The 27,301-nt window shown below is 31.8% G+C and overlaps 2 protein-coding genes across 5 annotated transcripts; one reads left to right on the plus strand and one right to left on the minus strand.

Moving 5' to 3' along the window:
- Nucleotides 1-76: 76 nt before the first annotated feature.
- Nucleotides 77-14,654, minus strand: LOC111312070 (uncharacterized). Of its 4 annotated transcripts, none has more exons than XM_089762855.1 (24): nt 14,226-14,654; nt 13,997-14,106; nt 13,696-13,768; nt 13,401-13,462; nt 13,115-13,256; nt 12,559-12,777; nt 12,343-12,409; nt 11,352-11,751; nt 10,926-11,073; nt 10,631-10,791; nt 10,178-10,277; nt 9,470-9,544; nt 9,202-9,336; nt 8,674-8,763; nt 8,132-8,254; nt 7,942-8,046; nt 7,560-7,718; nt 1,970-2,014; nt 1,629-1,850; nt 1,270-1,376; nt 1,120-1,176; nt 954-1,026; nt 615-866; nt 77-440 (listed from the first exon to the last, which is right to left on the minus strand). In XM_089762855.1, exons 1-23 carry the CDS (start codon nt 14,364-14,366, stop codon nt 705-707), a joined length of 2,976 nt encoding a protein of 991 aa, XP_089618981.1. In that variant the 5' UTR covers nt 14,367-14,654; the 3' UTR covers nt 77-440; nt 615-704. The 4 variants fall into 4 exon arrangements, with proteins under 4 accessions (XP_089618981.1, XP_089618989.1, XP_022767780.2 ...); XM_089762863.1 differs by having other exon boundaries at nt 1,629-1,843; nt 8,132-8,314; XM_022912045.2 differs by having other exon boundaries at nt 8,132-8,314.
- LOC149520340 (uncharacterized) lies at nt 2,897-4,740 on the plus strand. Its single transcript, XM_089762867.1, has one exon. The coding sequence runs from the start codon at nt 2,909-2,911 to the stop codon at nt 3,647-3,649; it is 741 nt and encodes a 246-aa protein (XP_089618993.1). The 5' UTR covers nt 2,897-2,908; the 3' UTR covers nt 3,650-4,740.
- Nucleotides 14,655-27,301: the final 12,647 nt, after the last annotated feature.

A 27,301-nucleotide genomic window follows, 5' to 3' on the forward strand; every position in this document is an offset into this window, starting at 1 on the left:
AGTTTTTCCTTTCGCTGTGTGTCAAACTCAATTAACTTTGTCAAGTTTGTTTTCTTATTTTGAAAAAAAAGAAGCATAAATTCGAACTCATTAATATTTGATTATTGAGGCCCAAAAAACTGGAAAGACGTTGGGTATATGTATATCCTTCATGAAGTAAGAAATCTCTCAAGAATTTAACCTTTCTTTTTCCGCATAAAATTTTCATTCCACTCGCGTGTAGAGTAAATGACATCCCATAAACTCAACGCCCTGACCCTCGTGTTGCTTTAAAATACCCAGGCAGCAGGCAAGGACCACAGCAAGCTATTCAAAAAGTTTCTTATACGGCAAAAATTAACATATGAACAAATCAACACCCCACCCAAGCAGCCATAGCAGAAAAATACAAAGAATGTAGAAACCACCAAACCCATCTCAAGAAAAAGCATGAATGTCACCTGGAATGGAAAACATAAAAAATACAATTAGATACGGCATTGCTTTCACAGATTAAATGGTTAGAAAGATTTTATTTTTCTCATGTTACTGGCAACCGAAGTAAAATCCCATACAGGCAATGGTAAAGTGGATATTTAAGAGCATGCCTATTTTAGAAGATTGGAAAATCTTACCTAAATGTTTTCTCAATCTTTGGAAAAGTAGAAATAATCGCCCAGAAAAAAGAAAAGACCTCAGTTGATAAAAAGAACATCAGAGCTGCCCTATGGTATCTTCAGCGCCTGCTTCAATTGTTCAAAAGCTGCAGGATGCATCCTACCAATGGCAGAATTAAATGACTCGCCATGAATGGCAGCACAAGTTTGAAGATTGTCTCTCACTGAGTTTTCCAATGACAACTGGTTGATAGGGTCTGAGAATTTAATCTGTATGATGGCAAAAACCAATCCATCACAACTAATAAGTAAACAAATATATGTAATTTGACTAATGTTCTACTAAAGAATGTTAACCTGTCTTCTCCTTAACTCCTTACTGGGAAGTGAATCCTCATCATGAGACCTGCTTGAGTTCATGTTATCACCACTGCATTTTTTGAGCAAAAAATGGGAATAAAAAGTTACGAATCTCAGATGTAAACCAATCAAAACTGATAGCACAAAGGGTCTGAGGATTAACCTTGACTCTTCTTCAGTTAAGTCATCAGTCCCTCCCAAAATTACAGTAGTGCAGACACTGCATGAATAAAAGTTGATCACCATTGCACATATTAAATTTGATGCAATGCTCGATTGTGGATATGCATCAAAATCATGATTGAGGTCTTACCTTAATATCTGATCAAGTTTGTCCAGAACTTGAGGCAGCCTTAAAGTCAAAATTATGGAAAGCGCTAGGCCAAATGTTTTCTTCTGGGGTGAGGATACATTGTCTACCTGTATAAACATGCAAAGATAATGTTAAAAGCAAAAAATTAAGTTGAAGAAGACTGCCAATAAGTAAGACAGAATCTGTCTGGCAAACTCTAGTTAGCCAATTCAAAATCCTAATGGAAAGCAAAAAACCTTTAGATGGTCAAAACTTTTTTTTTTTTTGGCCTGAGTCAAAACATAAATTCAAACAGCTCAGACAATAGTACTTTGACTATCTTTCATTGTCCCCTTCATAGGGATATATTTTCTACTAACCTTGTCAAGCCATATATCAACCAGGCAAAGAAGAATATTATCTTCAACAGCTGCACCAGTCTGCTGCAGTAATGATGAAAGAGAAGGTTCTGATGTTAGTTGAGCAAGATAGTTGGTATTCATCACCAAAATCCTCGCTAGGATAGCAGCTGAAGATGCTTTAACAGCTGTCTTTGAAGGATCACCATCATCTCCTCCACTCAAGCAAATAACAACTAGTTTCTACCAACATTTAACAAGGCTTAACAGGAATTAGAGGTAATGAAAAGGCATATATCATGGCAGATATAACTGAGAACATGAATGATAAAAAATCTCTGCAGGTAAAGCACAAAGCTTACTTGTAAAGTACTGCTGATTAGTGGTGGCACTTCCATGGGAAAACACTGTAAATAGCAAAAAGATGAACAGTTACTATAACTGATTGGGTTTCTCAGATCCAATAAAGTTTTAATGATTCTAAACCTCCACTGTTATCAATGAACAATTCCATCATCCATATATACCAAAAAACTTCATTTGCATTTTCAACAATTTAAGGAATAATCATCCTATTTATGAAACAGAAGTAAACTTAAGGATGCAAAGCCCAATGGTAAATACTCATTTCATTTATACAAACTAAATGACCTCAGCTTCTCATGTTATTGTTCCATCATATATGTTCTTGACTATGTGTGATATGTGTATTCTTGGGTAAGACTCCTCTTTCTAGAACCCTCTACTATAATTAGATAATATACTGCCAAAAAATGAGAATTACTGTTTTATTGGATCCTAATTCATACAGAAACACCTGACACTCTTTAAATCATGAGCGTATGGGAATGCATTTGCTGGTAAAGATGTCCACGGTCTGTCCAAAGAGCTGAGATGAAAGGTCTTTTAACATTAATGATTTCACATTACAGGATGTAGTGGTTTCTAGGCATGACACAAAGTAGGATGGCCAGCACATGTGAGGAAACAAAGAAGCTGCAAGCAGACATACACAATGGTATGCTTCCCATGGATATATTATTGTTGACAGATTGTGTCAAATCAGGATCAATTTCCTGATTTGTTGGGATTTATATTTCTGGTCTTTTATTTGTTTCTATGTTTGGATGATTGTGTCCTGATTCTGTGGGATTCTTTGTACATATCAATTCCTCTATGTATTTGGGGATTCTTTTTTAATAAAATAACAGTCAGAGAACACTGTTTTTTGTCTCTGATTACATGGTATCAGAACAAGGTTTGCTTTTGAATTTTTTTCTTTTGTAATGGCCAAAACAGCCATGACTGGTGCCTCTCGACAGAGTACATCAGAGGTGACCTCTGAACCAATTCAAAATTCTTCACCAATGGTGCCTATTGCAAGTGACTCACATTCCCTGCAAATAACACAGTATAAACTCAATGGAACAAACTTTCTAGAGTGGTCTTGGTATGTGATGCTGGTGATTCAAGGGAAAGGGAAAATCGGCTATCTGACTGGAACAACAAAGGAACCAAAGGAAGGAGAACCAGGCCATTCAAAATGGATTTATGAAAACTCCATAATGGCATGGTTAGCTAATTCTATGGAGCCTAAGATTGGAAGAACCTATCTTTTTTACAGAAGTGCTAAAGAAATCTGGGATATGGTGAAGGAGATGTACTCAGATCTTGAAAACTCATCACAATTCTTTGAAATCAAGTCAGTCTTGAAAGACATAAAACAAAGGGATAACTCTGTGACTGAGTTCTACAACAACCTGACCAGCCTTTGGCAAGAAATGGGTTTATTTTCTGATACAGACTGGCATTGTGCAGAGGACAGCAAAAAATACAAGATGATGCTTGAGAAGGAAAGGGTTTTTGATTTTCTTCACGGTCTAAATAAGGAGCTTGATGAGGTGAGGTGCAGAATACTTGGAACCAAACCTGTCCCAAGCATCAGGGAGGTTTTTGCTGAAGTAAGAAGAGAAGAAAGTCGAAGGAGAGTCATGCTAGGAGAGACACCTCTCAAAACTCAGCTCTTGTTTCCAAGAAAATGATTATTCTGGACTTGGAGATCAACATGGTAACAGTAGTAATGATGGGCTTGGAGTGATCATTGTCAACGCCCTTATCATACAAAAGGAACTTGCTGGAAAATTCATGTGAAACCAGCAAATTGGAAACCACGCAAGCAAGTAGAACAAGGCAAGTGCTTTCAGGTTGCTATGGAAGAAAACAACACTGAAGGTTCAGGTTTTAGCAAGAAGCAACTTCAGCAGCTCCAAACACTCCTCAACAATACCCAAATGACTACGCCTACTCCAAAGTGCACAGTTGCTCAAAAATGTAATTACCTCTTGGCTTTGGGTGCAAAATCTGATTCTAAGAACTCTTGGATTATAGATTCTGGGGCATTCAACTGTATGACTAGTTGCCATGATCTGTTTTCAACATATAATCCATGTCCAGGAAATTTTAAGATTCATACTGTTGATGGATCACTATCCTCTGTTGCTGGAAAGGGAAACATTAAGGCTTCTAATATGACAGTATTTTCGGTCTTGCATGTTCCTAATTTAACATCTAACCTAGTGTCCATTAGTAAGTTGACAAGTGACTCGAATTGTGTGGCTAAGTTTTATCCTTCATATTGTGAGTTTCAGGATTTACTTTCGGGAAGGATGATTGGCAATGCTAAGGAGCATGAAGGATTGTTCTATCTTGAGGATACTCAACAAGTGAATAAACAAGCTTTGGCTCTAAGTGGTGAATCTGTTTCTGTTTCTAATGAAATTATGTTATGGCATAATAGGTTAGGACATCCTAGTTTTCCATATCTACAAACTCTGTTCCCTTCTCTTTTCAAGAAAAAAGATGTCCATTCCTTTGGTTGTGAAACTTGTCAACTTGCCAAACACACTCATGTTCATTATCCAAGTCATCCATATAGATTTTCTAAGCCTTTTTCTTTAGTTCACGGTGATATTTGGGGACCTTCACAAGAAAATAACATAACTGGAACTAGGTGGTTCATAACCTTTATAGATGATCACACATGAGCTTGTTGAGTTTACTTGTTAAAAGACAAGTCTAATGCTAAGACAGTTTTTCAGCAATTCCACAAAATAGTCCAAACTCAATTTCAAGCTCAAATCCAAATTTTTCGCACAAACAACGGGAGGGAATATTTTAATTCAATTCTTGGTTATTATCTAACAGAAAATGGGATCTTTCACCAAAGCTTTTGTGTTAATACCTCTCAACAAAATGGGGTTGCAGAATGTAAAAACTGTCATCTATTACAAGTAGCTCGGGCTATCATGTTTACCAATAATGCTCCTAAGTTTTTTTAGGGAGATGCTATTTTAACAGCCTCATACTTGATAAATAGACTTCCAAGTAGAGTTTTCAATTTCAAAACACCATTGAACATGTTACTTAAGTCATACCCACAAACCAGGTTGTTTACTTCTTTACCACCGAAAGTTTTTGGTTGCACATATTTTGTTCATAACCAATGTCCATCTCGTGGGAAACTAGAAACTAAAGCTATAAAATGTATATTTATTGGGTACTCTCCAACTCAAAAAGGGTATAAGTGCTACTGTCCATCCATAAAATAGACATTTGTCTCATTAGATGTCACATTCTTTGAAAATCAACCATTTTACCCAAAACCAACTCTTCAGGGGGAGACAATAGGCGACGCTAACCTTTGGGATTTTTTTATTCCTTTTCCAGAAATATCAGCTTTTCCTATTGTGTTACCAATAGAAACTAAATTGGAAACAAGGAAAGATTCATCTATGCTTAGTCCTCAACAAAAAACAGAGCTCCGTGTTTATTCATGACATAAACCATTACCTCAGGAAGTACAGACTTCTGTGCCCCAACCACAATGTCAAGAATCCAATCCACAAGTAAATCCTGAATCAGAAAATGTGGGTCTACAGCACCATCACCAGTGAACACTCTACCTGATGATATAGACATACCTATAGCACTCAGGAAAGGTGTAAGATCATGCACTCAACACCCACTGTCCAATTATCTATCCTACAGCCGTTTGTCAGCAGCATTTCGTACACTGGTAGAAAAGATTGAGGAAGCTAAAATCCCAAAAAATATTGAAGAAGCCCTAAAAATTCCAGAATGGAAAGTTGCAGTACTTGAAGAGATGAAAGCACTGGAAATGAACAAGACTTGGGATGTTGTGGAGTTACCTAGGGGAAAACACCAGTTGGATGTATGTGGGTGTTTACTATTAAGTAGAATTCAGATGGTGGAATAGAGAGACACAAGGACTGCCTAGTTGCAAAAAGGTTTACTTAAACTTTTGGAGTAGACTACACTGAAACCTTTGTTTCTGTTGCTAAATTGAATACTATATGGGTACTGCTTTCACTAGCTGCTAATGTTGACTGGCCATTACACCAAATGGATGTTAAGAATGTCTTTCTTAATGGGGACCTGGTTGAAGAAGTTTATATGGATTTGCCTCAGGGTTTGAAAGGGAAAACAATGATAGGAAGGTATGCAAATTAAAGAAATCTCTACATGATTTAAAACAATCACCAAAGGCCTAGTGTCACCGCTTTACGAAGTCAGTAAGGAAACATGGATTTAGTAAAGGAAAAACTGATCATACTCTTTTTTTCAAACACACAAAACATGGCAAAAAGACTATTTTATTGTTTATGTTGATGATATTATACTGATAGGTGATGATATTGAAGAAATAGAGAGGCTAAAGAAGACTCTTGGAAAATAATTTGAACTTAAGGATCTTGGACAACTAAAATACTTTTTAGGGATGGAAGTTGCAAGAAGCAAGAATGGCATTATTGTTTCCCAAAAGAAGTATACAATTTATCTCTTGAAGGAAACTGGTATGCTTGGCTATAAACCAGCTGACACACCTTTAGATCCTAATGTGAAGCTTGGAAAGAAAGGAGGAATTCCAGTAGATAGGGAGAGATATCAACGAATGGTTGGAAAGCAGATCTACTTGTCTCATACAAGACCTGATATTGCCTTTGCAGTTAGTGTAGTAAGTCAGTACATGCTCTCTCCACTTGAGGAGCATCTTGAAGTTGTGTATCGAATCTTAAGGTATTTGAAGGCCACACCTGGCAAGGGTTTGTTTTTTGAGAAGAATGAACAGAGAAATGTGGAAGCATTTATAGATGCAGACTGGGCAGGATCAATTGAAGACAGAAGATCCACTTCTGGGTATTGTACGAAGGTTTGGGGTAATCTTGTCACATGGAGGAGCAAGAAACAGTTTGTTGTTGCTCAAAGTAGTGAAGAAGCAGAATTTAGAGCTCTTGCACAAGGAGCTTGTGAACTTATCTAGCTGAAAAGACTTTTGGAAGAATTGAAAATGACAGCTGAATATCCTATGAAACTATATTGTGATAACAAGGCTGCTATAAGTATTGCTCATAATCCAGTGCATCATGATCGAACAAAGCATGTGGAAGTTGATAGGCATTTCATCAAAAAGAAGATTGATATGGGAGTGATCTATATGACTTATGTCCCTAAAAAGCAACAAGTAGCAGATATCCTAACAAAGGGACTACATAAACTATGTTTTGAGACTCTTGTTGACAAGCTGAGAATGATAAATATCTATTCTCCAGCTTGCGGGGGAGTGTTGACAGATTATGTATCAAATCAGGATCAATTTACTGATTTGTTGGGATTTATATTTCTGGTCTTTTATTTGTTTTTATGTTTGGATGATTGTGTCCTGATTGTGTGGGATTCTTTGTACATATCAATTCCTCTATATATTTGGGGATTCTTTTTAAGAAGATAACAGTCAAAGAACACTGTTTTTTGTCTCTGATTACAATTATTTGTAGCAGAAAAAAAATCGCTATACATGCACTGCTACCGGCTTCTTCAAAATTCAGCCTACTTCATATCATGGCACTGCCCTGAAAATTTAACATACAATACCTGTACTAGAATCTCAATGACAGGAAGTGTTGAAAGCAGCCCTCTGTCATTGACATTTCCAACAATGAGATCTAGAAGTTTAGCCACATTGGAAGCATGCATGCTAAGAAATTCCCTTCCACCCAAAATAATGTAATCTTCAGCAATATCAACAGCAACCTGCAAGCATATTCAGATCAACATAATATTAGAAGAGAGATGTAAGTTGCAAACAATCATTTATAAAAATGTGAAAACCTAAAGCACCAACAGATGGGCAGTCCAAGACAATAAGACACCTATACTGTTTGCAAAGAAGCCATTGCAATCCTACTTTCTCACTACAAAAAGGGGAATGAAAGCACTGACCTAATAAGGACGGCAATAATTCAAGAAGTCTAACCTGCAACTGGTCGAAATTTCTTTCCAAGATTTCCACTAGACATGGGAAATATGCTAATAATTGTTGCACCATTGCAGGTGCATGAGAAAGTGTAGCTTCCCACAACTGCAGATATGAGGACATTTAGCACAAGATGTTTATAGGTAAAGGCAGCCAGATAAATAACCAAATATCTGGGCAGCAGTCTAACCAGCATGCTATCTTCCAGAAGATTGAGTTCATCTGGGCCATTTACATCAATCCCCTTCTGAAGAATGGGCAGGAGTATGCCGTAGCAACTAGGTGACTGATATCCAAGTGCAACAACAAAGTTCTGCAAAGCAATAAGAAGCTGGATCTGTAGAAGGCTTTCACCAGAAGATTCTTCCCAAACCTTGTCATAGGAAATTAAAAGAAAATATATATTACAAAAAACAGCTGATAAGTAATCTATGATATGTCTAGCCAAGTTAATTAACCCATTTACACTCAAATTTCACCCAGCATTCCAAATCATACATTTTATTGTTGTAATCAACTACTCATTAGGACACACACTTCTTGCAAAAAAAGTTGAGCACTTAATCATACATGACAGCAAATTTTGCATCAAGTTTCACAACAGCAATTTCTAATATTGATAATTAACTGATTTGGTTTGTTAAAAATTCCTTGATACTTATATTGTCAACAAAAGCATATGAAAGTAAACATGTAACCATTGGAGAAGAATGTAAAGCAATGACAACATACCATCTGGAAAAAATGCATTAAGTTGTTTGCATATGGGATGACTTCATTGACATGGCCAAGAAGAACAGAAATCAAATTTAAAACCTGGACCTGAAATTGATGTGAAAAGCAGCAGCATGTGAATTGAATGTCAGGAATATACACAAATGCATAAACATGCAGCACACATACAAACACAAAAAAAAGATAGATTTAAATCTAGTTACACACTCTCCTAAAACCAGAATTTGCATCTCAGATTTGCTAACCTATATTTATTAATGTGAATCTAAAGAAATCAATTACGATCTTAAGTAGGAATGGGCAAAGCACATCAGTACAAAAAGTTTTCAAGTCATATCCACTATCTATTCAACTTTATCATCAGATGCTGTATGTTCATGAAAGAAATTTTCTAAGGCTCAGACTACAGATTTCAGAAATTTTCCACAATTCAAAAAGATGCATAAATCACCTTTTTCTAGAAAAGCAGAAAGGGGAGAAAGTAGGCCTAAGCAAGCAGTGAACATCAACAACAGTAGAACTGACCTTTGAATCAAACTCTTGAACTTCTTTGACCAATTTAAAACATGAATCCCAACAAACAGGAAGTAGATCAGAAAAATCTTTCTCTGAAAAGTTTGCATCTTCAATATGTAAACACAATGATCGGCAGGCTGCCAGCTAAAACAACAATGCACAACATAGTAAGTGAGAAAAGTACAATAACCTTCAGTAATAGATTATTATGGACAGAGAAGAAGCAGGGAGACATGATGCAAAAGGAAAAGAGGAAAAGCAAACTTATGGAACATACTCTCACAGACAAGTCTTTGTCCTGTAACAACCGTATTAATGCACAGTATACAGCTCTTTTTGTGTCGTTCTTAATCTGCAGGATTGCAAACATCAGAAAAGAATCATTTATGACTATTTCCCTGCTGCAAACCAAAGTACATTATTAACATTCCAATTAGAAATTAAAGAGGAATAACAAATGATACACAGTATTATATTGATATTATGAATTCTCAGACTCCTGATGCATCACTCTTCTACTATGACATAAAACAGATTACCCAATTCTTGATGCAAGTCAATTGAAAAATCATTCATCCAATGCATAACAGATCAGAGCTTATTCCTAGTGGCACTTATTTAAACTCTGTCTTTGATTTATGTACTCTATATTCAATTGTTGCAGCCAATGGAACAGGATCAAGTGCCAAATTTATGGCTATTCCTGAATGACTAGTTTCTTCCATTAGGGAAACAAACTGCAATGCTCAATTAGAAATCTAGCATGTCTGATTTGAAAAAAATTAGCAACCATCATTTTGCCAGAGTGAAAGATTCAGTGTTGATTGGACAAGCTTCTGACCTGAAAACTATTGGTCACCGTGGTGCTATACTGATGGAAGCCTCAACATACTGCTGTGGCATGCATATAGACACACACATACACTTCACAAGAAAGAACTCTCAGAGAAGATATGATAAGGCCTGTGGAAGGATATTATGTTACCTCAGAAACCCATTGCCCCAATATCAGTGCAACTTTCCGGTGGATGATACGCATATTTGGATGATCATTAGAAAGTTCAAGGGATAAAGCACCATTAAACCTGCAATCCAGGATTTTTCAGGAAAAAGAGAAGATCATTTCATCATACCACCTATTGAAACATAAGAAGATGATACTATTTATTTATTCACAATGCAAATAGTGCAATACTTTAACAACTTAAGCACTGAGCCAAGGATTGATTAGAAAGGGAAAAACTAAATAATGTTCCTGCTTTGCTTGGATTATTATTGGGGTTTATCAGTAAAATAAGAATAGTGGATAAACCAAGACCCCCTCAACACTCCACCCCGAAAGAAATACCCCAAATCACCACAGGTAGAGAGAATATAAATGCAGCAAAATTATCAAGTGACTAGACACCAAATATAGCGTACTGGCGAATGGGTATACCAATCTCTGAAGCTCAGGTAATTTGAGAGCTCATAATATACATATGCAGCAGCACCATAGGCAGCATCCTTAAGAAGTAACCCTGGAGTAATTTCAGTCACCGAAGTTGGGCAACCATTCATCGCCTCTTGAAGGATGGACACCACAATTGGAGCTAGCAGCTAAATATAACAAGTTAATTCGAATAAGCATACATGTATCCATATGAAACAGCTGCCAACCAAAAAAAAAAAAAAAAGAGAAAGGATAGTAACACAATAAAGTACTAAATGATCTGTAATAAATTATCACATACTTGACTGTGGTTTTCAAACAATACAATATATAAAGCCTCCGCACAAGGCCTCAGTTTCTCTGTCCACTGAACCATATCCTGCTCATGATGAAAAGCCTCAGGGTTCTCATACCATTCTTCCAAATCACTTGCAGTTAGAACAAAATACCTGTTAATACATTAATTAGGACAGACTTAGAGCAACAAGTTGTTCAAAAGCAGGCAAAACCCCAGAGGAATGCAGGGTGCTTTGTGAACTGAATTCTTGATGTAAAAACATGCAAGCAAAAAGTAATTGAAAAATATTAATTTTAACTTTCCAAATTATTTTTTTCTCTTTCCTGCAACAAAAGATTGGCTGAGGAAGGGGTGGAAAAGGAAACATCATAATGTGCAACAGGCCAAAGACAAACTGATTAAGAAAGGCTGAGGTGAAAGGGTAATTACCTCCTTATTAATACGTTGCATAAAAGTACTATCCGTTCATTAGGCAAAAGGGAAGTCAAAACACCAACAACTGCATTAGAAATGTTTTTCTTCTTCTGCTCTAGTGTGACACCATTCTCATCCATAACCCGTCCAGTAACACTTGGTTTATATTCTTTACATTCAAATACACTTTTTGCCATTACCATACACTTAATCAGGAATTGCTCAAAGGATAATATATCTGGCTCAGGATCTGTAATCTTATTTAAAGAGAAATTGAGAACAGGTTGAAGCACACATTTATCACCAAATGAATAAGGATGCCTTTGTTGAATTGCAACTAGAACCTTCATCAATTTAGTACATGCCCTCTTTATAAAGTCCCAAAATTTAGGATGTCCATTCTGAAAAGATATATCTGTAAAGGTAATACACACAAATAAATTAATCATACAAAATCTTCTATAACAAGTATATGAGATGGCTTCAGCCTTATTGTTTAAAACATGAAGATCACAAGTTTTTTTTTTTTTATTTTTTTTCCTTTCTGGCCAATATAAAGATCATAAGTTCAAGAATAAAAAATGATAGTTCCTCCCAAAATTAGAATGGAATAACATAGATTACCATTTCAGACCAAGGAAACCCATTTTCTATATTCCACAGGGCTACCTAGTTTTGTATGTAAAAGAAAACCAGAAAAATATAGAAATTAAAGCACACCAAAGAACTTGATTTAGTTTTACAGGCATTAATTATAACTATTGTCACTACTCTGCAACAAAGTTTGTAAAAGAAAGCAGGGGAGAACTTTCGAATAATTTGTATGCTAATTGTAATGATTGCTTTTTTTTTTATTATTATTAATTCAAATCACAAGTTAACTTGTTTGACCAGACATGCATATTGCCAATTTTTTAGGAAGGGAACAGGCAAAGATCTAGTACAAATGAATGTAGTTTTTGGATATATGGGACCAAAAATTGACATCAAGAACAAGCTATCTTACAGTATGGAAGAAATGATTGAGCAGCATTCAAGAGCACAGGAGAAACCTCTTTGACTGGTCTTATCTCCTGCCAAATGAAACATTTAAATCATCTACTCTCATTCCAAACTTACAGGAAAAAAAAAAAAACCAAGAAAACAGAATGAAATGGCAATTGACTCTAAAATCCTCAAGATATTCTAAATGGAAATTGAAAGAGAAAGAAGGAATAAGTACCTGAATACATTTTGCATCACTTTGAAACCCTGAAATCACTAATTGACATATTATCTTTAGACAAAATAACCATCTCTCACATGTTAGATAAAGGTCATCATGATGCCACTCCGCGACATTTGAATTATAGCTCTGAGAGATTGTAGAAAAACCATGTAAAATTGTTTGTACATCACTCTGCCAAAGACGCCAGCAATATTCAAATAAATGGGATGATATCTGCCAAAAAAGTTTTGCATGTCAGACTCTTCTGGTCTATAGAACAGAGCAGTAACTGCAAAAATAGGAATTTGATCCTAAAACAAGTAAATTATGATTTCTAAGCAAAGACTGGAGCACAAATACGAAGTACTCATAAACCAGAATGTAGAAGACACTATTACAGCACTACATGTATATATTAGGCATTAGCATGATAATGCTTATAAAATCAAGCTGTTAGAGTAGCATCCAGCTTCACTTAAGTAAGATGGGGCCATGATAAATGGAAGGACTAACACATGACTTTCATTTAGGGGGAGGTTATAAAAACGAAGATGTTTCGTTAACCACATACCTCTGCAAAATTCCTTTGGTCAGCAGTAAGACGTTTTGTGGACAATTCCTTCAAAGTTCTAAAGAGAATCATAAAAACCCTGTGGGAGGTAAGAACATCGGCTGATTGAAGCTGCTGTACGAGAAAAGAAAACAGCTCTGGCCTAAAATCATTACACCAACAAATCAGTAAATATTATAAGCAACAAAAGGATAGGTATAAGAAATTCCATAATGCCGGAAAAAGCAAAACATATTCTAGCTCAATAAAGAGGGAGAAAACATTAATGAATATTAGTGAGTCTTACCATTCCCGGGGATAATCAAAGCGAGCAATTTTGGAAATGAGCACTGCCAGCATTTGAGCTGTCTGTATCAGAAAAAAATGCCAAAGATAGAAAGTTGTTAAAGACTGAAATTCAAACAAAATTACAGGCCACTATGCCTCATGGAATATATACAGATGCAACTAGTAGCCAACTTTAATCCAATCAAATCCTAACATATCTAAGCCCTTGCCTCGTCTGTACAATTAAAAAAACATTAATGCACATAAGCTTAAATTTTTTACCAATAGCAAGAAGAAAAAGTTTAGAGAAACACCTGATAATTCTCTTCTCTCAAGTGCGATAACAATCTTTGTTTTAAATGTAGTTTCTCTTCGCCGCTTATTCCCCTGCAAACATATTTCAGGTCATTAAAGGAAACATATATATTTATTTTAAGAAATAAATAAAAAATATATAGTTAAACACTCTTTATCAGCTTGTAATTGTGGAGCGTAATTTGCTACTTAAAAAATTCAAATGCAGTTTCGGAAGAGTTAAAATGAAAAGCCAATCCTCATATTTGAAGTTTGAGCTCATATATGAATAAAACGCATGAACAATAGCGTATAGCTTACGAGGAATCGCGTCTCTTCCTCCAATACCGGTTAATACTGTTTTTGAAATATACAGAGGCCATCAGTCGAATATCCACTTGAGACGCTAAATCTTTCGCTGCAATCACTTCCTGAAATAACACATAAAAACAATTGCAACTTAAATGCATATAAATTTCAAACGAATTGTACAGAATATGCAAAATGAGAAAAAAAAAAAAAAAGATAAAGAAAGAAGATAAATATATACCATGAGGCAAGAGCAGAAACCAGGCCTGCTTTCGAATTGAGAGAGAGCCGCCTCGGCCGGTTTGCGGATGGTTTCGTCTTGGCTCATTGAGTTGGCGAGCAACGAGTATACGGTAGGCAAATCAGAAGCCGAAAGAGCCATCGGTATCTCCTAAAATATTCCTCTTATCTTTAACTACAAAAAAAAGCTGAGCCGAGTTAGCGAGTTGGATCAGTGAATCGCGGGCTTTATGAGAGCGGCGAGGGAGGCTTTCACATCACATGGATGATGGATGTTGAGGTTTTTGACGGAGTAGTTTTTGAGCTTTTCTATTTGATGATGGGGAAGGCTGAAATGATATAGGGATATTCGTACAGGCGAGGAAATGTGGAGCGACGAAGAGACTGTGATTTAGATGGTGTTGGTCGTCTTTTGGCAGCTCTTTCTTTCTCTCTTCTACTCGCAGTAAGAAAAATATAAAAGAAAGAAAACCTGAGAATTACTCTATGATGTGAAATGGTCTACTGCTTTATTGTGCATCTAGGCCGTCAGATCACATGATGATATAATAGTCAAACGAAAAGATCTGTTTCGTTGGCTAGTGAAACTTCGCTCCACTTTATCAAGTAACATTTATAATTTTCAATTAGTGTGACTATATATATATATATTTTTTGTTTGTAACGAGGAGAAAAGAAAATAAAAAAGAGACCAAAACATTTTTCCGCAATTAACAAGTAAAATTAAATATATCGGAATCTTTGTTCCTAAGCATATGGTTCAATAATGAAATATGAAGTATGAATTTATGTAATGTAAAATTTTTTTATTTTTAATTTTAATAAACTCAAAAATAAAAAATAATTTAATTTTATCTCTTATCTCTCAAATATATAAAAATCAATAAATAAAATATATAAAACTAAAAAAAGTTTACACTATATAGATTAATTCATCATTTACATATATATTATATATTATATATAAACATACATATGTAACTTGGTGTAATTGCTTATCCATTTCTATATCAATATAATTCTCAACTTTCAACAAAATTTATGTTCTGAATTAGAGATGATAACGATTCGAATAAGATCGAATTCGATTTAATTTTTTTAAATATTATATAATATTATAAAATTTTAAAATATAATATGAATTTGAATTGAATTTTCATTCTATCCGAACCAAATTGAATTTTACTTGTTCAATTTGGTTTATCAATTTTTAAATTTAATTTTTTAAAATTTTTATATATTATTTTAATATAAAATTTTAGTATATATAAGTAGATTTTGATATAAAATTATTATATTTGTTTTATAAAAATTTAAAATATATATAAAAACAAAAAATATATAATTTAGTTCAATTTGATTTGATTTTTTTTTATTTTTCACCTTTCTGAATTTTGATTTGAACCTAATATATATCTATATGTTTAATATCCGAATTTAATCTGAATCGAATAAGAGAAAAATTGATCTGAACCGAATTGAATATTATGGTTTCTAATCAATTTGCAATTTTCTCGATTTTTTTCACCCATATTCTTAACTAGTTGATTTGGTTTTAACTTCCTATGAGAAGTGTCCACATGGCCCTAATGCTAGACATCTTTTATTAGAAAAGACAGATGGAATTTTTTTATATGAAATTTTCTATTAGAAACAATTAAATTAAAATTAAAATAAAAAATCAAAATTGATAGATTAAAAGATCTCGTTATATAAATTATGTGTGTAAAATTTTTAAAAAATATATAATAAATTTTGATATATATTTTTAGATAGACATTTATTAGTAAAACTATTGATAAAATTTTTGCTGTTAAATAAGTATTAATCAAATTTGAATTATAAATTATAGTTTTAATGATTTTTTTACATATTATTTATCTACATATTGAACTTTATAAATTTATCTATTTGGATTTTTTATTAAAGTTTTTATTAAATTATTTTTAAGAAAAAACTTCAGAAACTTTACCTAAAAAATTTCATGTAAGTTTAGTCCTCTTCTATTCTGTAAATGACTATTGAATATTGTCACGTTCTTATAAAATAAAACAAGTAAAGGTATTTTAAAGATATAGTTTCTTTCTTAAAGTACATTTATTTTATATCTCTAGAAAACCTTTTTTTTATTCTTTTATCATTAATTTCTCTTCAAAAATAATAAATTGATTTAAATAGATTATTAAAAAAACTTGAAATACCCATTTCTTGTAAGTTTAAATGCACACAAAAGTTTAATCAAATTTTTTTAAAATAATAGAATCAAACTCAATCTAATTTCAAGAGACCTCAACAAATTTGATGAAATTAAGTGTCTAAATTTCAAAACTTTTACCCTAATCACATGTATAATGTCGAAGAGATAAAATAATGTCTGTAGACACCACATTTAGTTTAAAGTCTAAATCAATTAAGCCCGATTTATTTTCAAGCCCAAAGGCCCAAATTGGTTAGGCTTGGACCCATTCCATGAACAATTGCCAAATTTCCTTTTATTTATTATGTACATCTTTATCTTATTTATCCTATTTATTTTTATGTGTTAAACTTTTATTTTTATTGTGGTTTATCTTTAATTTCATTTGTTTTTGAATATTTATATTTTTATCCATTTAGTTTTTTTATTTTTTTTATATTGTTTATTTGTTATCTTTCACTTTTTTCTTTTTTTTATATTTATTTATTTTATTTATTTATCGATATGGTCATTAAAAAAAAGATAATGAAAAAAAATGGTGGATGGCTGAAGAAATGATCAATGGTAATGTGTTATTATTATGATTAAATTGAGTTTAAACTTGTCAAGATAAATTCTATTTTGTCACGATAATTCTAGTTTTTTTACTTGGAATTCATCTAAAACTCTTATTAAGTCTTATAAATAGGACTTGCAATTCACTACCAAGAAAAAAAAACAATTTAAGGTTAAAAAAAAATCAGAGAAGAAACACACAAAGAAAGCAAATCGGCCAAAAAATAATCACTTTCATTTGTCATCCTTGTCTCAATCACAATAAAAACCCTCGTTCCTATTGGTTGAACCTATTTTGCCTACATTAATCTTAATTTCACCTTGCTGCCAAGCTAAATCACACCGCCCCAAACTTGAGTTTATCTTTCACTGTAAAGAGCCCACAACAAGCACATGAGGTGAAACTAGTACAAGTCAAAAGGATTCAAAGAGCCAAACCTTACCACCAACTTAGTTGAATCCACAACTAGATGCAAACATAATCCCAACCACAATCCAGAAACCCAAAAAATCAATAAGCCACATAAACTACTTCATCTTACCACCATTCGAACCACTATGACTAAGCAACAACCACCGTCAATAGTCGCTACCATCAACAATGTAAATATACAGAGACATTTCTAGCCCCATAAAGTGTCCTACCATCCACCTTTAACCTAACTACTACCTACCAACCTAGTAGTTCATTAACACAGGCAACCCAAAAATAGGCAACAATTGCTAGAAAAAGCAAGGAAATGAGTAACTTACAAAATTATTCTTTTTCAAAGCTCTTGGATAAACACCAACGACAATAACATCTATGACAAAAATGGTGCAGCTGTGGTGGTTAGCAATGGTTGGTGTGACTTTTGGGAGATTCGAGTGGTCAAAATGGAGAACATGACTAGTGCCACAACATACTAAAAGTTGGAAAAAATCAGACGATAGGAAGTGGTTGACACAATGGTGGAAAAGTCTTGATTACAACTTCAGATTTGAAACATTATGAGTCAAAATTTGAGACTTCTGGCCCTATATTTGAGACAAGGAAGCCAAAAAGGAGCTTGTGGTGAAATTTCAATGCCAATGGAGATAAACCAACGACAATCAGTGGTAACTTGTGATGATGGCAATGGTGGAGCCTTGTCGATTTCTAGGCTGCTTAAAGGATTTGGTGGCTGAAAAACCTTTTCTAGAGAGAAGGGCAATGAATTTTTAGAAAGAGAAAGAAAAAGTCTTGAGAAATAAAAAAAAAAAAAAAGAGAGTTTGATTGTTTGTCATAACATTTAGGTTAGGAAAACCTGCCCATTAGACACAAAAAATCATAGAGTCACCACTAATCTTTTTTACCTATGTGTGATTAGCTACCTATGTGAATCTATCCTCTTTAAAGTTGTCTTAAGTGTAAACTAAGGGTTTTTAACAAGATATGTTTTGGTCTATATTATCAGAACTAAGATTCGACATTCAGTTACATGCAAGAAAAAGTGTTAGCACCCATTTATGCCCAAAATTGGTACCACATTAATTAGGTGCTATCTTACCTAAGTCTTGTCAAAGATAATCTTTATCATGCAAATCAAAATCATAACATGGTGATACAAAAAAAAATCAAAATATCAAGCAATCATGCAATAAATATATAATCATACCACGTAAAATTTCTCATGCAAATATATTATAAATCATACCAAATATCATGTAATAATATCATGGCTAGATCATGCTAGAGTATTCATGCAAGAATGTCATGCAAATATATTAATTATCATGTAACAATAATAATCATATATATATATATAATATCACGCAAATATATTATCATGCAATAATATAAAATACCATGCAAATAGATAATCATGAAATCAAATATAATCACACAAATATATTAGAAATTATTTAATTAAATATAATTATGCAATTATCCACAAAATAAATATAGAAACATACAATTAGACATTATTCAAAAATCATGCAATAATATATAATATCATATCATGCAATAAATATAAAATCATGCAATAATAATAATAAATAAATAAATAAATAACTATGCAAAAAAATATATTAACAATCATATAATCACACAAGTAAATAAATTAATAATCATGCAAATAGACATGTAATTAAATATATAATCATGCAATTAAATATATAATCATGCAATTAGCAATATAAATCACGCAATTAAATATATTATAACAATATAAATCATGCAAATAAATTTGTAAATAAAATATCATGCAAAATAAATAAAAAATCAAAATATTTTCTTTTCAGCATTATATTAGTTCCATTAATGTTCAAAATAATAAAATTAACAAAAAAAAAAATCAAATAGAAAATCAAACCAAACAGAAAATAAAAATCAACCCAAATAGCAAATAAAAATCCAATAAATCAAGAAATTAAAATTAAAATGGAAAAATAGTTTAAAAAAAGAAAAGGGGAAACTTGCGATCCAGGTTAGCACGCAGATCTTAGACGGGTTGAAGTGCGGGTTTAGGTTTGCTAAAATAGCATTGTTTAATGTTGGTATAAAAGCAAAAAATGTTGGTATATTTAATGTAGGCCCACCGATAAATTTAAGTTTCACCTGAAACTTCAAGCTTGAACCCAAAAAAACCATAGATTTTTTCCAGAAAAAAATTTCAAACCCAAAAATTCTAATTTAATTCCAAAGGACTAAGAATGTTGAAACCAAAGACCAAACCCAGAATCAAACTGCAATTCTCAAACAATCAAATTAGAAATCTCAAAAACCAAAATTTATAAACCTAAGCACGAATAAAAACCCAAAGTTTTGATTGCTTTGATTATGAGTCCTTTCTATTGCTTCTACTTCTATTTTCTAATCACTTCCTATTATCTCCTTTCAATTACCTATTTTTTCCCCTTATTCGCAGATTAGGGCCACTTTTTTATAAGGATTCACACCTTTGGTTTAGAAACTAAGAAATCTTACTAAATTTAAGAAAATTTCCTAGATTCAATTTATTGCAATATTTCCTTTTTCCATTCAATTGGGAATCAAGTTTTCTTAAATTAATTAAGTTTCACAAAATCAAAATCTAAATAAATCACACATTTTGATTTGATTTTTTTCTAAGAATATTGTTTCCTTTCTAGAAAATTAAAAGTAACAACAAAGTCAAAGTCAAAAATCAAAACTAAAATTAAAAATTAAAAATCAAAACCAATTTTTTTCTTTTTTTTTCTTTTGACTTTTTTTTGACTAAAATTAGAATTAAAATTAAAAACAAAAACCAAATTAAATATTAAAATTAAAATTAAAAGCAAAGCCAAAATCAAAATCAAAATCAAGATTAAAATTAGATTAAAAATTTTGGGCTTTTAATCATTGGGTCAAAATTCACTTTTTGTATTAAGGCCCAATTACATGATCGAAGCCCATTTTATTATCAAAATTTTTTTTGGACAAAATGAGGTGTCTACAATTATCTCTCTTTGTGTATTTTATATGAAACAGAAATTATACAAAGACAAAATATATCCATCAGATCAAAAAAATTCAAAAAAAAAAAGAATTGTAAAGGCTTATCCTTGGTAGAGGTTTGAAACTTTTTTTTTTTAAATAAAATAGTCCCTCACAAGTGAAGTCTTGAAACTTTTTCAAAAATAAAATGCTCACCCATGACTGAGGCTTTGAAACTTTTGAAAAATAAAATGCTCATCCATAACTCAGGCCTTGGAATTTTTGAAAAATAAAATCTCCCCCATAACTGAGGCCTTGAAACTTTTTGAAAAATAAAATACTCCCCTACAATTGAGGATTTGAAACTTTTAAAAAATAAAATACTCCCCCACACTTGAGGTTTTAAAACTTTTAAAAAATAAAATGAGATCATTCTTACCTTTGAAAAAGCTTCTCCTTAATAGAGGCATTGAAATTTAAAAAGATCTTACCTTAAATTGAGTTTTTGCTTCTCATTAGAATTATCATTGATTGCCTTCCAATGTCTTTTCTCAAAATTATTTTCTCATCTAGTTTTTCTTTCTTACTTTCCAAACATATGCAATGAATGCATGCAATGAATGAAAAGATTCTCCACAATTTTCAAATTTAATTTCAAGATTCAAACTTTAATTTTTCTTCCTTTTTAACATGCATGATGCATGGGATGAATACAAAGTTTTCATTATGATGCTTGTAACGCATGTGGAAAAATGCATTGCGTGTTATGCAATTTATTTATCTTTTCAATTATGGTAAATTAGAGGGTTTTCAAAGCTCTTGATTTATCTTCTTACTCTTTTTAACTTATCAACCCTTGTAGTTTTTAGCATGAGCTACTATGCATTATTAAGTAATCTCATCCATTTTATCATCCAAATTCAAGTAAGGATATAAAAATTTCATTATAAATTACTGGAGATTGACGTTCTTTCAGGCCTTATAATTACCTTTACTATTTTATTCCCTTTTCTAAAGTAATGTGGAGATCTTTTATGCATTTTTTCATTTACTTATCATTATTACAATATAACAACAAACATACTGCAATCATGTATTTCCTCAATCAAAATAGAGATAAATAAGGTAATGTGAAAGGTCCAAAGGATTTTTATTTAAAGATATGGATTTGGTATATCAAAGATAATAATTAATCAATAGTTGAATGGGTATCAAAATATCCAAAAAAGAAAAGGACAATGGTCAATCAATAATTAAGTGGGCAATAAAATATCCAAATAATGAATGTTCCAACAATCATGAGCAAATAATCCAAAATTCTTTTCTCAAGGCCTATTCCATCAACGTTCTTGATCATGCCGAGCTTTATCAAACCAATTTTTCTCTTGTATGGTGAGACTTTCATGATATTGTTTTATCCTTACATCTAAATCATTTTTTTAAGTTTTCAACTTAGATGCCCCATTTAACTCAAATTGCCATTTTTGGGTTTTTGCCTTGAGTCTTTTTTTTTTTTTCATTCTTTTTCCTTTTCTTTTTTTTGTTTTTTCTTTTTTTAAGTAAAATATTTCTTCACAGCATTAAAAAAAGTTGGGTTTGGCAATTCATCCTCATTCATTTCAGTTATAATTAATGTACCACTAGAAAAAACTTTCTTCACCACATATGGCTTTTCCCAATTTGGTGTCAATTTCCCTCGATTGTAAGGTTGGTTTGGGAGGATCTTTTTCAAAACAAATTTTTCTTCTTGAAATTGTTGAGGGCAAACCTTTTTGTTATATGCTTGCATCATCCTCTTATGATACAATTGACCATGGCATAAGACTATCATTTTTTTTTCTTTAATGAGATTCAATTGCTCGTAGCGATCCTAGATTCATTCCATTTTTTCTAATCTAGCCTCTATAAAACTTTTAAAGAAGGAATTTCTACTTCTATTGGCAATACTGCCTTCATACCATAAACCAGTGAAAATGGAATAGCTATAATGAATATTTGCACTAAGGTTTTATAAGCATGTAGAGAAAAAGCTAACTTATTATGCCAATCCTTGTAAGTATCAATCATATTTTTTAAAATTCTTTTGATGTTCTTATTAGCAACCTCTATTACCATATTCATCTTTGGTTGATAAGGTGTAAAATTATGATGTTTGATTTTGAATTGAGCACAATATTTCTTCATCATCTTGCTATTTAAATTCTTAGCATTGTTAAAGCTAATCTTTTTTGGAAACCTATATCGACATATTATTTCTTTCTTTAAGAACTTGCACACCACTACCTTTCTGACACTTGCATATGAGGTTGTTTTCACCCATTTGGTGAAGTAGTCTATCATCATAAAAGTAAATTTATGCCCATTTGAAACCTTTGGAGTAATAGGTTTAATCACATCCACAGCCCACATCGAGAATGGCCATGGTAATGTCAAGAAATATAGGTTTGTTAGTGGAGCATTAATCTTATCTACATAGATTTAATATTTGTAGTACTTTTTTTTTATAGTTGATACAATCATTTTCCATTAATAGCCAGTAATGCCCTACCCTTATTATTTGTTAAGCCATCATATGACTATTAGCATGGGTCTCACAAAGTTCATCATGTACTTCTTTAAGTATTCTTTTAGCTTCAATGGCATTTATGCATTTTAAGAGCACTTGATCTCAACTTCTTTTGTAAAGTACTTTTCTATCCAAAAAGAATCCATTGCCATTCTTCAAATGATTCTTTTATCATTTTTTATTGCATGCTTCGGATACTATTGACATTTCAAACACTACATGATGCCATGATACCAAGATTGCCTATTAACTTTTTTTTCAATGCTTGAATAATGTATTAGTAAGTCTTTTACTTTTAACTTGATGAGTTGGATTTTAGAATTCTCATTTACTTTCATTGTAGCAATTAGAGTAGCTAGAGCATTAGCAATTTGATTTTTTTCTCTAGGCAAGTGCTCAAATTGGATATTCTTAAATTGCTTGATCAACTTAGAAATATATTTTTAGTAGTGAACTAGCTTGGCATCTTTTGTTTCTCATTCTCCTCGTAACTAATAAATCACCAAGGTTGAATCCCTATTTACTTTTGATGCGAATATAAGCCCGATTCAAATATTCACTACATGATGCGAATATAAGCCCTAACCATGATGCAAATGCAATGTCCAAACAATGATTTAGATACTCACCAAATAACACGATGCATGGGACAAACAAATAATTACACAAATGCAATATTCAAAGTAATGGTTTAAATGTTCATCGAATATTACAGATGCATGATCCAATCAATTATGCAACTTACAAATTCTTTCAAATGATGCACATGCATATTCAAACAATTATGCAAATGCAAGGACTTGCACATTTACCAAAGAGTGCAAAAAAAATTATAAAAACAAGGCATTTTTGTTGCCCCAGAAAAGTCACTCTTGTTATTGATTTGAAAATAATTTTTCTTCCATCCATTAAAATTCATATATACAACACTTCAAATTTTAAAAATTTTCAAAACTCCCAAAAGAATGGCAACCAATTACCTCTAAAAATTATCCCACATATCACTTTTCCATGACCAAAATATATCAACATATGACATTTAGATCTCTTGAAAGCTGGTGATTACTTCCCAAAATGAATTAGGTGAATCTCAATCTTTCCAAAAGGATTAAAATGATTTGGCATATCTAAATTTCAATTATTAAGAAAGATTTTATCATTGAATAAGAAAAAAAAGAAAATCAATAATTCCTATCTAAGTTCACATATGAAAGTTTAAATTTGAAAAATGATTCTTTATATAGCACAATTCATTTTGGCACTCCTTTAGGTTTTTTATATGAGGCATTTTAACAAATATCAAAATTGACTATGATAGACTCAAAATTTCTATGAAAGAAAAAAAAGCTCAAACTTTAAAACAAATCTTTAGATTGGATTTATCTTATTGAATTTTTCAAAAGTCTTTATTATTCATTAGTTCCTTTAAAATCTCTTTGTTCTAATGAACATGCTTGAGTTACTTTCAAACCTGCTTTAGGCTACCCTTTTCAGATTTTTACCCTAGAGCTTCATTTAATATCTTTTTTTTTTCTTTTTTTTTTGTATCATGCATTTGAAAACTTTAAATTCATCCAAAATCCAAAAATGATGGTGATTTCCTAAAGAAAAACTCTTTAATTTAGATATGCACACATAATCAAAATGGACTTTTTAAAAGACGTAATGTGGGCTAGGGTTTAGGGTTATGAAAGAAAGGATAAATAAGCTAAAAAATGTGTTTATGGGTAATCAAACCAAGGATCAATTTTCTTCTCAAGGACATTTGTCTTTTTCATTTCTCGAAACATACATTTTCTTTTTTTTTCTTTCATTTCTTTGTTCTCTTTTTTTTTTCTTTTTTTTTTTCTTCATGTTTCCACGTCTTGACAAATTGTCTAAAATTTTAAGCTTACCTTTTAATTGTAGGCATTCATTCATTATCCTTAACTTTGGATTTACTACTTTTTCAAATAAATCCCTTATTATATTTACCCTAGTGTAGAGTATGATCTTTAGTTAGGTTTCTTAAAAAAAGAATTTAATAGGTTCAAAAGGGGTAGCAGATGAATTTTTTTTGTGTGAAAGGAATATGAAAGATGGTCATTTATCATATCAAATATATATACCTCTATTAAAAAGTAATTCTCAGGAGTAGATTTTTCTTTGATTTTTGAAATCTTTTGAATATTTCATATGCATAAAATTTCATTTTTCTTTTGCTTTTTTTTTTTTTTTGCAACTCAAGCTCATTGTATCATCTTACAACATCAAATGAAATCCCAATGTAACAATCTTCATTTTCACAGCCCATATCAAGAGATGAAATCGATGCCATCTAGAAGAAAGGGTCTTGAAAAAATTGGATAATTTGGGCATTTTGGTAAATTTGCTTGAAGGTGTGGGTAAAGAAAACTTTTAGGGCAATAAAAAATAGAGAAAAGGAATGTTGCATAAATCGAGATATCAAATAAAGATAGTGAAGGGATATGGTCTTTTCAGTAATTTTGCCCCAAGGAAGATATTGGAGAGGTTTAGGCTTTGTGAAGAAATATGGGTTGTGATGTGTTTGGAATAGTCTTGACACTTATCAAATTGTCAAAATCTAAAATCTTTAAGAGAGAGCCCTATGTATTGGCCTACAAAGAATTTTTCAAACAAGAATTTTTGAACTTCGTTACTCATAGCTTTAGTAAAGATCATTGACCTGAAAATCTTTCCTTGTCAAGTGAAAATTAGGATCATAGGACTTGATAAGTCAGGCTTTGAGTGGTGTGGTGTTCAACTGAATTGAAATCTAAAATGGTAAGTGAAACAATTGTATATGTTTATTCTTGGTAGTAATCACCAATTTTTTTAATGTTATTTTCATAAAAATTTTTCTTTCCAAAAAACATTTTTCAATCATGGAAAGAAATTATGTGGATTTTTATTATCAAACAAAAATCAAATGGATGAAAAAAAAACTTGCATGCAAATCATAATGACAAACAAGAATTCATATTTACATACAAAAAATTACCCCAAATAAATGAAATAATATACATAGAAAAATATATATGTAAATACATGCATGCAATACATTGTAACAATAAGATTCATATTCAAAACTATGTACAAAATTGAAACAATAAATATTTTCTCAAACAAGTAAAATAACACACATATAAAGATGTTTACATAGATCTATATGTAAATACATGTATGCAATACATAAATGAAAACAAAAATTCATATACAAAGCTATATACAAAATTGAAAAGGCAAAGATTTTTCCAAACAAATGAAATAACATATATACAAAAATGTTTACATGCATGTATGCAATATATAGTAAGAATTCATATTCACAACTATATACAAAATAGGGAAGGCAAAGATTGCCCTAAATAAATGGACTAACATACATACAATGATGTTTACATTGATGCATACATACAATACATAGTAAAAACAAAAATTCATTTTCATAACAAAAAAACAAGTTACTCCTTAATTTACAATTAAGCATTCACATCTTTTAATATATGAAAAAGCGAAATGGAATAATTCATGAATGAATGCATGTATGCGTGAATGAAATAAGAAAGATTTAATGATGTGAATGCATACATATATAATGAAGAAAAAGGTTAATAAACATGATATATACAAAGAACAACATAATATATACAAAGAACAACATAAAGGATTAGTATGCAAATAATATATACAAAGAATAATATATAAATTTACAAGCAGAATAAATGTTCCATCATGTGTCCATTTAGGAATTTCTAACATAAGAAAAGGCATGGCTCTAAATTAGGTTCGAACACTTAGGGTTTATTTACATGCTAAGTTTAAAGGTTTGATAGTCTAAGGGTTCCCAAATTATTTTCTACATCATTGTCAATTATAGACTAGTAAGGTACTTCAATCCTCACCCATCATAGGCTACAGAAAGAAAGAATTCAATTTGAGTGGGAATATTATGCTAGCCCATGCAAGGACATAAAATCTCATGAAAACATAGGTACTTTGCTCTCTCTTAAAGAACAGAGCTTGGGTGTAGAGCTCATATTATGTTATGCATATGTAAGTGAATGATAGATGTGAAAATAAATAAATAAATAAATAAATAAAACATAAACAAAAAGAGAAAAAGTTTTCTTAAATTTATTAAGTTAGGCTTGGATAACATGAATCATTTACTGGCTTGACTCTTGGAGTCCCCAATGGAGTCGCCAAACTGTTATAACCTATAGATCTGTGGACCTATCGCTAAACATAGATTAAAAGAGTCACCATCAATCTTTTTTGTTTAGGTGCGATTAGACTCCTGATTGAATTTATCTCATTTAAAAAGGAGTCCTTAA

This window comes from Durio zibethinus, chromosome 1, assembly GCF_047325235.1.
Source record: "Durio zibethinus cultivar Kanyao isolate XHJ-2024 chromosome 1, ASM4732523v1, whole genome shotgun sequence".
In the NCBI taxonomy this organism is placed as follows: Eukaryota; Viridiplantae; Streptophyta; class Magnoliopsida; order Malvales; family Malvaceae; genus Durio; species Durio zibethinus.

What these genes read in the sequence shown, in the direction of transcription:
- LOC149520340 (XM_089762867.1), top strand. Translation starts at nt 2,909, where the DNA reads ATGACTGGTGCCTCTCGACAGAGTACATCAGAGGTGACCTCTGAACCA.
- LOC111312070 (XM_022912045.2), bottom strand. Translation starts at nt 14,366, where the DNA reads ATGGCTCTTTCGGCTTCTGATTTGCCTACCGTATACTCGTTGCTCGCC. An exon ending in GTGATGCAAAATGTATTCAG is followed by an intron (nt 12,410 to 12,558) that starts GTACTTATTCCT and finishes TTCATTTGGCAG; the next exon opens with GAGATAAGACCAGTCAAAGA. An exon ending in TTGATATATGGCTTGACAAG is followed by an intron (nt 1,377 to 1,628) that starts GTTAGTAGAAAA and finishes ATGTTTATACAG; the next exon opens with GTAGACAATGTATCCTCACC.